At 35.0% G+C, this 15,103-nt stretch overlaps 1 protein-coding gene across 1 annotated transcript; it reads right to left on the minus strand.

Annotated features, from left to right (window-relative positions):
- Window positions 1–11,710: 11,710 nt before the first annotated feature.
- On the minus strand, window positions 11,711–14,898 carry LOC104232101 (plasmodesmata-located protein 4-like). The gene is made up of 4 exons (XM_009785202.2): window positions 14,301–14,898; window positions 13,362–13,665; window positions 12,893–13,012; window positions 11,711–11,974 (listed from the first exon to the last, which is right to left on the minus strand). Exons 1-4 carry the CDS (start codon window positions 14,772–14,774, stop codon window positions 11,967–11,969), a joined length of 906 nt encoding a protein of 301 aa, XP_009783504.1. The 5' UTR covers window positions 14,775–14,898; the 3' UTR covers window positions 11,711–11,966.
- Between the last annotated feature and the right edge of the window lie 205 nt (window positions 14,899–15,103).

Raw genomic sequence — 15,103 nt, forward strand, 5'->3', positions numbered from 1 at the left:
GGGATGTTATTGTTTACGATATTGTCTCCCTTGTCGGGATGTTATTGTTTATGATATTGTCTCCCTTGCTGGGATGTTGTTGCTATACTCTTGTTCCCTTGCCGTAATTCTTTTATGATTGATGATGATTTATAAATAGGAGCGAGTTGCACGCCTGCAACAAGATATGTGAAATGGGAGCGGGTTGCACCCCTGCAATGAGATATATGAAATGGGAGTGGGTTGCATGCCTGCAACGAGATATATGAAATGGGAGTGGGTTGCACACCTGCAACGAGACATATGAAATGGGAGCGGGTTGCATGCCTGCAACGAGATATATGAAATGGGAGTGGGTTGCACGCCTGCAACGAGACATAAGAAATGGGATCGGTTGCATGCATGCAATGAGATATGAAATGAAAGTGAAATTCTGTGTTTGTTTTCCTTATCCTTGTTAGTAATTGGATTTTGGCACCGTGCACCTTCGGTTTGCTATGTTTATTTGTTGTTACCAATTCAAGTGTTCTAACTATTCTGATTCCTTTACCGCTGTGATCCTTTGTAAAGGAACCCCACCATGTTTTCAATACTCTGCCATATTTATTACATATTTTTCAATACTTCAAATTTCAATAATTGTTTCATCTTCAATTCATTTAGTTACTCAATTAAATTTCCTTAAACCGTCTGAGGTTGTATTTTACTTAAAAATGGAATTTCTACTAAGATAATTATTAAATTTCTTATTAAAGGTAATATTTCATTTGATGTTGTACTTTAATTGAAAATGATACTTTCTTTATTTAAATGATTTCAAAAAAATAACTTCGTCTTTTCTTGATGAGTTCCTAATTGGTTAGAAGATGTACTCCACTTATGTTATGTAAATCAGACTCCTTGAACACCTTAATTGATGTTATAGACCGTATGAACTGAATAACATAAGAACGTTGTTGTGTAAAGTGAGATAGAAATATGTGGGCACAAGGTGCCGGGTGTGCTAAAAGTTTGGTAATTGAGGTTATGATATGAGACATCGATCTTTGAGAAGGCTGGGAATTTTGCATCAGAAACGATATAAGTTATTGAGCTGGCATCGCCTTCCTTGTTTGAGTACATTATCCTTTACTTGTCTGTGTTCCAGCTATGTTGGTGTTAATTTATTTAGTTATCTTCGTTTCCACCCGTGTTTCTCTTTATTGTTTCTACAGATTGTAGTTCGCTCTTTCCCTGCTATTGATATTACTATGTCATTTTTAGATTGATAGTTTATTATCGAATCCTGTTCAATTTATTTGACCAGTAGGTGTCTCGACTATTCCTCGTCACTACCCTACCGAGGTTAGTCTTGATACTTACTAGGCACCACTGTAGTGTTCTCATACTACACTTCTGTACATTTTTGTGTACAGATTCAGGTATTTGATCGGTAGTAGCTGTGCGGGTCGTTGCGGTAGAGACTCAAGGTAGACCTGCTACAGCGTTCGCACGCCTCAGAGTCACCTTCATTTGTATTTATTTCCATTTGTTCCTTTTTGTTTCGGAGCAGTGATGTATTTATTCTGTATAACTACTCTTAGAAAGGCTTGTGACTTGTACCACCAGTTTTGGGAATTGTAATTTGTTCAGAGTAATTTAATTTAAAGTTAGTAAATATCAACGTTATTTCAGTTTATGTTAGATTTACCTAGTTTAAAGACTAGGTGCCATCACGACTCCTTCGGAGGGATTTTTGGGTCGTGACACCCCAAAATCTCTCTTACCAGCAGAGAAAAAACCTTAGTTCTGATGCTAAGTATTATTTGTGGAATGAACCTTACTTGTTCAAAATTTGTGCAGATAATATTATCAGGAGGTGTGTACCTGAAAAAGAGATGACCAAAATTTTGTATCACTGCCATGATGGAGCAAGTGGAGGTCATTATGCTGCAAACCGCATGACATTTAAAGTATTGGAGGCCGGATTTTTCTGGCCAACACTCTTCAAAGATGCCCGAGCATATGTCACACAATGTGACAGGTGTCAGAAAACAGGTAATATTAGTAAGAGAGATGAGATGCCATTGCAATCAATACAGGTATGTGAAATATTTGATGTTTGGGGAATAGATTTCATGGGTCCTTTTCCTTATTCTCATTCATTTGAATATATCCTTGTGGCTGTGGATTATATATCAAGATGGGTTGAAGCCATCCCCATAAGGAAGAATGATGCTTATACAGTGTGTAGTTTTCTTAGAAAAAATATTTTTACTGGATTTGGTACACCTCGAGTCATCATTAGTGATCAAGGAACTCATTTAATGAATAGGTAATTTTCTGCTTTGCTATCAAAATATGGTATGACTCATAAAACCAAAACACCATATCATTCTCAAACACAGCGTCAAGTTGAAGTTTTCAACCGTGAGTTAAAAAGAATTCTTGAAAAGACGGTTGAAATTTCAAGAAAAGACTGGTCTTTAAAATTAGATGATGCATTATGGGCATACCGAACGACATTCAAAACGCCAATTGGAACATCCCCATATAAATTAGTCTTTGGAAAGGCTTGCCATTTGCCAATTGAATTAGAACACAAAGCTTTTTGGCCATTGAAAGTATTAAACTTTGAATTAAACTCTGCTAGGAAAAAAGATTTTTTCAGGTTAATGAATTGGAAGAACTGAGGTTGGAAGCTTATGAAAATGCCAAAAATTTCAAAGAAAAAACAAAAAAATGCAAAGCTTTTTGGCCATTGAAAGTATTAAACTTTGAATTAAACTCTGCTAGGAAAAAAGATTTTTTCAGGTTAATGAATTGGAAGAACTGAGGTTGGAAGCTTATGAAAATGCCAAAATTTTCAAAGAAAAAACAAAAAAATGGCATGACAATTTGATATGATAAAAAAGTTTTAAAATTGGAGATCACGTACTTCTTTACAATAGTAGACTTAGACTATTCCCAGGAAAATTAAAATCCAGGTGGACAGGTCCTTACAATGTTACCAGTGTTACTCCTTATGGAGCAATTGAAATTCAATAGAATAGTGGAGGAGACAAATTTAAGGTAAATGGTCAGAGACTCAAATTGTACTTTGGAGGGCATTTTGAGCAACATCCATCAGTCACTCTGATTAACTGATGAATTTGACACACAATAAGTCGAGCTGACGACGTTAAACTCGGAACTACGGTACCTACCCGTAGCCATTGAGGGAGAAGCAACGGAGCCCCATAATTCCAACATAGATTTGAGTAATTAAATGCTTAACTAATTGATCTGGTTAATATCCAGATTATTATACAATCAGAACATCTCATGAAGGCCTCTACAAAAGCAGAGTCACCTACACAGGAGCAACTCCATGGTGATCGGTATGCCTAAGTGACCGGTTAGTGAATCATTTAATGATGCAATTCAAATGGTGGCACAGGTAAATTTTGGTTTATATTTAAACCCGGACCCTATGACTGTTATGGTGTTAAATTAATCCAGTCTATTACACATAGAATATGTGTGGTCACAGTTTCTTTCAAGCTTTCTTCTGTGACTGTAACTTTAAAAGCTAAAAAGATTTTTAATTTATTTTTCAAAAATTTCTTTAGTATTCATGTATTTATATATATATATATATATATATTTTTTTCTATAATGTTATAATAAATATTTTCTTCTTAAATGATTGTGTCGTTGTAGATTTTAATTAGTGAAATAAATTCTTTCTATTGTGCTCAAATATTAAGTCTTTTTTTCATTATCATATCAATTTCATGCCTGTGAATTTAATTTTGTGAAGGCAAAAACTAGCGTCTCCAACTCGTGAGATCAAAGGAATTAAGAAAAGTTATTATCACAAGAAGGTATACTCAATAATTTTTCTAGAACTTGCTCTAAATGTTCTTCTAGGCAAAATAACGAATGACACTGATTCTGGAAAGATGAAATTAGGCTTTCTTTGATACACCTTTTAGCCTCTTTTAGTTTATTCTCTCCAAGTTTTTTTTTTACCTATTAGAACCTATCTTTGAGCCTTTATCCTATTTTTTTAAAAACATCATGGTCTATAACCCCCCCCCCCCCAAAAGAAAAAAGAGATGTATATTACTATTATAGTTATTACTTCTTCCAACCATGATAAGTAATGTTTGTTAGAAAAAAATAAAGAAAGATTGTGCAAGGCACGAAACAGAAAAGAAAAAAAGAAGAAAAAAGAGAGAGATATAATATATAAGTGTATGTATATTCTTATATCTCTTTATGTTGATGAAAGCATATATACAAAAAAAATACTGGAAAAAAATGAATAATTAGTATCAAGGAATATTTTCTCCAAGATGGAAGAAGAAAAGTCACTACAAAAATATATTTATCCTACCAGCCTGAAACCTGACATTATAAGCCAAGAAAAAGTCCTAAATAGATTTCAAAAATCATTGTTGAATCTACATTAGTGGAGATTAACATGAAGAGCAAGGCTATGGACGAACAATTGTGATATTCAAGACTTGTGATTATAAAGTTATCAATTCCGAAAGATTCAAGAGGAAAAGAATGCAAATTTTGTTTTTTCAAAAGTAAAATCAGAAGCAACGCTTGATCTTGTTGGTACCGGGCCCGTATTTTAGTTCTGGATCCCGGTATAGGTTTAATATGGTATTTAAGTCTTATCTGTGAAATTTGGTGAAAAACTGAGGTGATTTGAGGTAATTCGGACCTTTGGTTGAATAGTTAAAATTTTTGAACTATCTTGAAAATCTCATGAGTTTTGGTAATGAATTTGTAGTTCTAGATGTTATTTTGGCGATTTGATCGCGTGAACAAGTTCATATGATTTTTTAAGACTTGTGTGCATGTTTGGTTTAGAGCCCCGAGGGCTCAGGTGAGTTTTGGATAGGCTACGGAGTGTTTTGGACTTGGAAAATAATTACAGGTGCTACAGTTCTGGTGTTGGCCTCTGATCTCGCAATTGCGAGACCAGAGTTCGCAATTGCGAGGCCTGACAGTGTTTCAATTGCGAGTCACTCATCAAAATGCGAAGAGTAGCTGGGCCAACAGTCTTCGCAATTGCGAAGAACCCTTCACATTTGCGAAGTAAAGCTGGGAGGGGATTGGTTGCAAATGTGACATAATGGTCACAAATGCGAAGGCAGCAGAAATTGCGAAGGTTCACATTTGCGATGTCCTTCTCGTAATTGTGAGCTTCGCAAATGCGAAGCTCCAGTCGCAATTGCGACATCTGCAGCTGTTAAGTTGAGACTTAGACGGGATTTTCACTCATTTTTCACATCTCTCAAATCCTAAAACCCTAGAGGCGATTCTCCGAAGACCAAAATCTTCCCCAAAGCTTTGGTAAGTGATCCTAACCCATTTTCTTTCACTTTCTCATCATATTTCATGAATTTTCAACCAAAAATCTAAGATTTCTATGGTAAAAATTGGGGTTTGGGTAGAATTAGAGATTTTTATAAATTGGGATTTAGACCTTAATTTGAGGTCGGATTCCAAAACCAATTGTATATCCCTGCCCGGGAGTGGATGGGTAATCGAGTTTGGACCAAGCGGGCCCGGGGTCGGGTTTTTGACTTTTTAGGAAAAATATTAGAAAACCTATAATTATGCATTAGAATTGAGTTATTTAGCATTTATTGATATTATTGAGTTAATTATGACTAGATACGAGTGAATTGGTGGTGGAGTCGAGAGGTAAAGCGGTGGTTTAGCTTTGAAATACTCGTTTGCTTGAGGTAAGTGTTTAGTCTAACCTTGACTTGAGGGAATAGGAATCCCCGACATATTTGCTATGTGAAATTCCATGTGTGTGGCGTATAGGTGTGGTGACGAGTACCTATGCGCCACCAACTTACCATTTTTAGCTTGTTCCCTTCCCCGTTTCCTATTATACTATTTTCTGTCTTAATTGCTACTTGCTCATAATTGTTTCTATGTCTTAATTGCTACTTGCTCATAAATGTTTTCATGCCTAATTGCTTCATTTTAACTGTTGTTCTCTTTATGGAAGTATTTAATTGTTTCATGGTTTCGTCTTATTACTTTGTTGGCTTATATTGGTTTATTGGTACCTTATGGTACACCTTGGTTGGTCTCGCTGAGTAGTATACACTAGTGAAGTCTCATAATCATAGTGATATTCCATTGCGTGAATTGAGGTATAAGTATTGTGGAGGATTTGAATTAACTTGTGAAACACTTGTCTTTAATTTTGTGATTTGGTTCTGATATATATATTGGGATCGGGTTGCACGCCGCAACAGGGGGAATAAGGATGAATATGATTGTCTGGTGGAATCGGGTTGCACGCCGCAACAAGGAGTAATAAGGGTGGACAGGTGGGATCGGGTTGCACGCTGCAACATGAGGAATAAGGGAGATATATGATGAGGAGTAATAAGGATGGACATGTGGGATCGGGTTGCACGCCGCAATAAGGAGTAATAAGGGTGAATATTGATACTGTTATTGTTTATATGGGTGGATCGGGATGCACGCTGCATAAGTTATTGTTTAGTATTCGTATCTGTTGAAGTTCATTACTGAGATGTTGAATCTCCCTAAGGATTGGTTATAGCTGAGTAGTTGGTAGAACGGCTGGTGGCCGCATTTATTAATTCAAGTTCTATTATATTTCATTCCATATTTCTTTTCCGTTTTAGTATAAACTCTTGCAGGTTGTATATGTTGTGATGGCCCGTCGTAGCCTCGTTACTACTTCGTCGAGGTTAGGCTCGGAACTTACCAGTACATGGGGTCGGTTTTACTGATACTGCACTCTGCACTTCTTGTGCAGATTTCGGAGCTAGTGGCTGATCGAGAGGTTGATTGTTGTTGTTGCATCCCGGAGACCCAAGGTAGTCCTGCAGGCGTCCCCTTCTATCCTATTTCATTTATGTTTTATCTACTTTCGAGATAGATGTAAACTTTTCATTCATACCATTATTTGTAGTATTCGTAGACTGTTAGTGAGTTCTGACACCAGTTCTGGGTGGATTTTATTTCGGCTTTCGTTATTAGTATAAAGACAATTTTTTAAACTGTGTTCTTCCACATTTAATTCCGCTGATTTACTTTTGTTAAGTTGTAATTATTAAAAGATAAAGGAAAAATGTGATATATTCTGTAACATTGGCTTGCCTAGCGAGTATAATGTTAGGCGCCATCACGGTCCCGACGGTGAGGGAATTCGGATCGTGACAATAGGATTAAAAAAGAAGAGGGTAATTGGATTCAAGGAAAGGAGAACATTTCCCAGACTGCTATTAACCACTTCAGTAAGCTTTTTTCACAACCTGCTGAAACTAATGATGGTAGATTCATCAGAAATATGGAGACCAGGGTCAATGACCATGATAACCAATATCTGGAGGAATTCCCTAGCATGGAAGAGGTGAAAATGCCATTATTCTTATGGATCCTAATAGTTCCTCTGGACCAGATGGATACAATGGTAGATTCTATCAAGTTTGCTGGAATATTATATCTTCAGACCTATACAATATGGTCAATTACTTCTTTGAAGGATATAGATTGACAAAATACTTCACTCACACTTTTTTGGTATTGATTTCTAAAGTGGATTCTCCTAATTCCTTCTCTCAATTCAGACCTATTAGTCTTAGTAACTTATCTAATAAGATCATTTCAAAGATCTTAGCTAATAGGCTTGCTAGTCTGCTTCCTAATTTGATCTCTGAAGACCAGTCTGGGTTTGTTAAAGGCAGACTTACCACTGAAAATATTTTGCTGAGGCAAGAAATTGTGCAAGGGATTAGGAAGAAGAATAGGGGAGATAACATTGGATCATACGGTTCACTCACAACAGAACATCAGGCACTCCTCTTATGATGGAACTGTGGGCTCTACTGGAGGGATTGAAAATTGCACTACATTCTCGCTTAACACCACTGGAAATCAACCTAGACGCAACAGAGGTAATTTCTGCACTACGCAATAATCATCCACTTTACTCATCCCTCGTGCATGAATGCAGGTACTTGATGCTACGACTGGGTAACCCATCAGTACGGCATGTGTATAGGGAGCAAAATCGTGTCGCTGATGAGCTCGCAAAATATGGCATCACCATGGAGCAGTCCAACTCGACCATCACTCTCGAGCAACCACCACCTTTTTTGGAAAGGGCCCTAAGATATGATCAGCAGGGCACCACTACAAACAGATGCATCAAGCCGCATGCTGCGACACAATCTTTTTGTATAACACCCACTGAAACATCATTTTGTAGGCCAAGTAGCGCCAACCCACCTAGTGGCTTAGGCCAAGATTTTGAATCATTTTGTACTAATGTAACACAAGCTCCCTGTACCACCGTTACTTAATCAATAGAAATTAATCTTTGTTTGACCAAAAAAAGATATGGCTAAAGCTTATGACAGGTTATCTTGGGCTTTTCTTATTTCTGTTTTAAGAAAGATTGGCTTCTCTGATAACTTTGTGGATATGGTATATAGGCTTCTTGCTGATGTATGGTATTCCATCATTATCAACGGGGATAGACATGATTTCTTTCATTCAACAAGGGGAATTAAACAAGGTGATCCTCTATCAACTAATTTGTTCATTATTGCTGCAGGTTCTCTTTCAAGAGCACTCAATCATTTATATGAGAAAGATCGATTCATAGGTTTCTCTATGAATCCTAGAGGACCAAAGATCAACCACTTATGTTATGCAAATGACATCGTGATATTCTCCTCCGAAAATAAGAAATCTATTCAGATGATTATGAAAAAAATAAATCAGTATGAAGAGGCTTCTGGCCAAAAAGTGAACACAGAGAAAAGTTGTTTTCTCATTGCTACACATTCCTATGTTACCAGAAGGGATATGATTAAAAGAGTGACAGGTTTTAACCATAAACACTTCCTTTTTAAATACCTTGGTTGTCCTATTTATGAAGGGAGAAAGAATATTGCTTACTTCTCTGAGATAGGAAAATCTGTTATTAACAAGCTGAATAGCTGGCAAGGTAATTTATTATCTATAGGAGGCAGAGTTATATTGATCAAGCATGTCCTCCAATCTCAAGCTTTACACACTCTTGCAGCAATATCACCTCCCAAAAATGTCTTGAAACAGTTAGAGAAAGTGTTTACTAATTTTTTCTGGGGCAAATCTGATACCAAAAAGAAATATCATTGGAGCTCTTGGGCAAACTTATGTTATCCATATGAGGAGGGAGGTAAAGGCCTCAAATCGATGAAGGATATTAGTAAGACCTTTAGCTCCAAAAGATGGTGGAGACTACGGACCCCTCACAATCTTTGGTCTAATTTCATGAAATCTATGTACTGTCAGAGAAGTCATCCAGTGGTTAAGACATAGGATAAGTATCAATCTAGTGCTTGGTGTGATTTAAAGAAGATTAGGAAGGAGGTTGAACATCATATACTTTGGAAGATTAATGAAGCTTCAATTGATTTTTGGTGGGACAATTGGATAGGATCAGGTCCTATTGCTAATGTCACACACTTAAATAACAAGCCAAGGGCTATGAATGTGAAGGATCTGTCTTTTAGAAAGACAATGGAACACTCATCTGATTGCTAACTTAGTCAATACTAATATTTCCAGAGACATTGCAAACACAAGAATTGGAGATAGAAATAGTAAGGATCAACCTATTTGGAAAGCCACCACTAGTGAAATTTTCACTTGCTCATCTGCATTTGATCTGCTTAGACAAAGAAGATGCAAGGAGGAATTATGGTTAAATGTGTGGAGTAGGAATACTCCTTTCAAGATCAATTTTTTGTTATGGAGAATCATTAAGAGAAAATTACCTCTGGATGATGTTGCACAAAGATTTGGACAGAATGTGGTGTCCAGATGTCATTGTTGTGCCCAACCAAAATATGAATCCATAGAACATGTTTTCATCACCGGAGAAATTGCAACTCAGGTATGGAAATTTTTTGCTATTCCTTTTGGTATTAACACTTCTGTTTTTCTATCAGGTTAATGCTTAACAACTGGTGGAGCTATAAAAGCAAAGAGAAATTACAAAGAAGAACCACTATGAATCCTTCCTAACCTTATTTGTTGAGAGCACTGAAAAGCTAGATACAGCTACATATATGGTAATAGAAGAACCCATAGAAATAGAATATGTCAACAAGTTTTGTACCTATTGAAGAATGATCTTAAAAGATTGGATGAGAGGGTGGTTATTAGTTGGACTTGGGAAAACCTCTGGAAAGAAAATGGAGAGCATTACGCCTGTTCTAAGTTGCAGGCATGTCATATGGGACACCCCCTGACAATTGGCTTAAAATTAACTTTGATGGCAGTAGTAACATTCTCAAGAGAAGAGTTGGTATTTGAGGGATTGTTAGAAATAGGAATGGACAAATTATTGTAGCATATGCTCAAAATGTCCAATTCTGCACTAACAATAGTATTGAGATGCACGCCGCTTTGTTTGGAATAAAGATCTCAACTTTGGAAATATTATCCTTGAAATGGACTCTTTGATTGTAGTTAAAGGAGAGTACAATGTTTCCTGGCAACTTATGGATAAGATGGAGACGTTGAAAGACATGTTACAACAACTTCAAGCACGGGTAGTTCATTGCTACAGAGAGGGAAATGCAGTCATGGATGCATTATCTAAAATTGGAGCAGAATCGAGGGATTAGACTTGCCAAGAGAAGCGAGGAGTCCATTTAGAATGGATATAATACAACTCCCCACATTTAGGATTAGAAAAAAAGAAGAAGCAAAATGACTAATTCGTTATGCTTCATAATATAGCTGATATGGAGGGTCTATCCTCATGGTGCTTTTTTTTTTTTTTTTTTCTTCATATTTTGGACTACTAGTTATTGGAAGAAAAGTAGGATCAATTAATAGCATTACACCCCTATTGTTGGAAAACTATTTTTTGTTTCATTATACAGAATTGGGTGTGTCCAATTCTAAGATAGGATTTGAGGAGGTTAGGCTTCATGTCCCCCTTCTCCATGTATTTATATTTTGGATTCTAATTTACAGGTAGGGGACTTGCCAGCCAGCATAGCCTAAGGTGATGGCTTCCGTTTAAAAAAAAAATGTAATACAAGAGCATATCTTTAGGTTTGCGATCTGATTACATTGGTGACTTATAGGAGAAAAAATGTAAAAAGTATTTGCATCATTAATGAATTTTAATATGGGATATACTAGGTTAAGTAGTGACTATTTTTACTAAATTAGCAATAATATTTATCAAGAATTTAACTTATAAATAACCTAATAACTGACTTGATGATGTAAATACTTTTTAAATAATAGGTGTATAAAACTTAAACTCCACACTAATATATATATATATATATATATATATATATATATATATGTAATCTGTTGTTGTTCGTGCAACTTTAATTTATTACACCATAAAGATTTGGAGTTTGAAATCATTAGTAAAACGATATTCAGAAAAGTTCTATATCAACACTGGATTATTATTACTATTTTTTTTTTTTTTTTTGCGTGTACTTTGATGTTCTTCCTCTTTCGTTTGAGTAATTAAGTGACTAGAAATGTGATTCTTAATATGCCAATTATTCGGAAATGGAGTACAAATTAATAAAGTTTTTATTGTTTCTAAAACAAATTGATTAATGAATGTGTAATAATGTTACCCTATGATCAAAAGAGAACAAGACAGAGAGAAAGAGAGATAAACCTACCTATAGAGAGAGATAGAGAAGAGAAAGAAAAAACAAAATTTAAAAATAGCACTATATCCATTTATTGTATCAAATTAGTTAAGTCATTTCACATCTAAAAGAAAGAAGAAATTAAATAAAGAATATATTTATTTAAAAGATAAGGAATGAGGGAGAAGTAGCACATTTATTTACTGAATAAATTTAAACCCACTTAATGAGTCTCGTATCTTGTGGGTTTCCCCTTTGATTTCACTTCCTTCCATTTTGCTGGATCAGCTTGAAGTCCAAACCAACTAAGCTACTCTCCATCTTTCACCAATCTGCGGCAAAATAAATATCATTAAAGTTATATACACAATTACACAGTGTAATTTTTTTTTATAATATCAGCACAATTTAATTAACTAGCTATAAATTATAATAGGATATCAATCTATTTTGCATGTTATATAATTATATTAGTAGGTTATTTTGTTATAAAAAGTGACATGTTATAGGACAACTTAATTTAATAGCGTAAAAGATCATCTACAATGCCAGTGCAGAAAATTTAAAGAATCAACGATATATTCTATTATTTAATTAATGAGTGAAAGTAGACGTGTAAATAAGAGTACATCAACAAGAACGTCAAGTTAGTTAGGTTTGAAAAATTTTCTTCATACGTCCAGAATAAATCAGCAACTTGCAGTGGAAAGACACCACCATATAATATTGGTGAAAATTTGGGGAATTGTTTGTTGTAAGTTATCCAACCTCAAATATTCACAAGAAAAATTAAAGTTAAAATCCACTATTGAGGAAGAAGACTATAATTCAGGTCTATGTGTAGTTATAAGTTCTTGAAATAGCTAGCATATCAAACAGGGAAATTAAAGGGGAAAAAAAAGAATTCAGTTGAGTAAATAAAATGTTACACTTGCAACTTTGAGATAGTAAATTAGAACTCTAGTTGCACAAATTATGTGTTTTTCAATTGAATTTAACTTATATATAGTGATTTGTGCAAAAAACTTTTACATTAACAGTATAATTTAACATGTCATAACAAGTTGTCTGTGTTATTTTCGAAGTAATAAAAGACAATACCTTTAATTATTGGTTTTCTAAGAATGTGATTGTGTAAATATTTACATAATAGTGTATATATTAGTGTATGTATAAGCACACCATCATATACAACTTTCTAACTAAAACAATGAAAAAAGAACATTAGCAAGATAAAATTTAAGGCTTACCATCATCCTTCTTGCCCCAAGACTTCATGAAATAATAAACTACACCTAAAAAAATGGTAGCCACTATTCCTCCAGCTACAATTGCTACCAATTTCTGTGTACCTTTCCCAGATCCATTCCCTGTCAAGAAAATATATGGACAAAATGATCAACCAAATATTTTTTTTTAATTGATCCATGTTTATTGTCAGAGGTAGCAATAAGATCTATGTAATATCCAAAGAAGGCTTTTACGCTCAAAGGCGGAGCTTTTGAAGCTTAAGAGTTCGGAATTCTAGTTCTTTTAAGTTAGTGAGTTCTGAATTAATAGCTTGTCATTTCTGAGTAACCCAAAATATTCTAAACCCCATTGATAGCACTTTTTCAAGGGATGAGGGATATAAGTTTATTCTCTAACAAATCAATGGACGAAGTTACGAAAAAAATAAATTAAATTATATAACCAAGATTTTTGAGTAGATAATTTTACCTTCATCCAGGTAGCTAGAAATCTTATGTTTGCCATAACTATAGCTCAAATAACATCCATCCAAATATACTTCTGCAACTATCGAATGTGCACATTCGTCATGAGCAATCTGCACTGCTTTGTTCATACATTCACCACAATCACAAGCTCCTAAATTCCCAACACATTGTGCCATGACATGAGCCTTCCCATAACTTAAGTCACAAAATCCATTTCCACTCACTCCACAGCTCTCAACTTCAGCAAATGCATAGCCCATCTCCTCCTCGAATCTACTCGATTTTGCTTTTTTCCTGCTGCAAACCTAGAGGTGGCAAAATTAACTTAGTTTTTAGTAATTTGTCCAAGTTTAAATGAGTTGGGTTATAACCTGTTTGTTGACATAACCAACAGGTTTAACTCAAAATAATCTGCCAAATTATTGAGTCAAAACGGATCAAAATAGTGTAAACCTGCGGATTACATTGCAACCCAAACACAAAGATACAAAATGAAATTTGGAGATAAAATTTTATGTAAATCTGGAAGAATTTAACTAGTGTCACTTTTTTTTTTCAAAAGCAAAGTAGAAAGGAAAGGAGGTTAGTTCATGTTGGGCGAGTTGGATTATGACTCGTTATTTGACCTATCTTGACCTAACCCATCTTCGCTTAAGCTAACTTTGCGGAAACTGTGTGGGGACATTTGAACAACTAGCCTTTCTGGAGGCCACTATTTAAATTTTGTCCCCGTTAATCCAGTGGACTAAATTTATCTACAAATTTGCTTTTAAAGGCGAAATTTGGTCCACTAAGCTATGAGGACGGAATTCAAAGAGTGACCTAAGAAAAGGTAATACGTGCTATTTCCTCGATAGGATCATGACTCGTTTACTGATTTGATCCATTTTGACCCGCGCAAATTTGAACCAAGTCACTCATTTGTCATTTTTATGCATACCTTATGAAGCATTAAAAGCTTTGAAACCTCCCTTTCTTCCTCTGCCTTGTAGTCCAAATAGCAACCAGAAAGTTGAACTCTAGCAGGGATTCTTTCTCCACAAAAATTACTTGAAATATCAACAAGTTTATTAGTACAAGTATGACATTGATCATGGTTAAGGTCATTTCTGCACTGAAACAATCCCAAAATGGCTATTCTATCATCCCCTACATAAGTCTCAAAAAAATTGGATTCTGAGGACTTGTCAAGAAATTCTTGAAAAAGAGATGAAACAATAGATAACTTTGATGATGAGGTAGAAATTGCAAGATCATTTTGGAATGTTTGATTTGCAGTACAAGTTGTGAAAACTAATTGATGGAAATCTATACTATTTGTGTTAGCAGTTAATAACATTAAACTAAAAAGGAATATTTTCAGAAGGAACTGATTGTAAAGGTAAGCTGAGGGATTTAAAGATGAACATCCCATTTGGTGATTTGTGAATAATGATTGTTATAAGAATACCATTAATTAGAACTGTGCAATATGTAGAGAAATACTATGGTGTGACACTAAGATAGAAATTTGTGTTGTTTATCCAATAGAAGTTTTCTTCTTTTTACTTTGTCATGCCTAATCCTATCTAACTTTTTGGCTAGTTTGGAGTAAATATGCTGCAACTACTATATTTTATTTTTGTTGGCTCAGCATAATAGAAGTTCTGTTAGGAACTCCTTTTCTATGTTAGGTTTGACCAGCTAGTTTAAGGTCTAGTTCCAGGAAATTTCGGATTTAAGTTATATATAGTAACAAGATAC

Source organism: Nicotiana sylvestris, chromosome 5 (assembly GCF_000393655.2).
Source record: "Nicotiana sylvestris chromosome 5, ASM39365v2, whole genome shotgun sequence".
Lineage (NCBI taxonomy): Eukaryota > Viridiplantae > Streptophyta > Magnoliopsida > Solanales > Solanaceae > Nicotiana > Nicotiana sylvestris.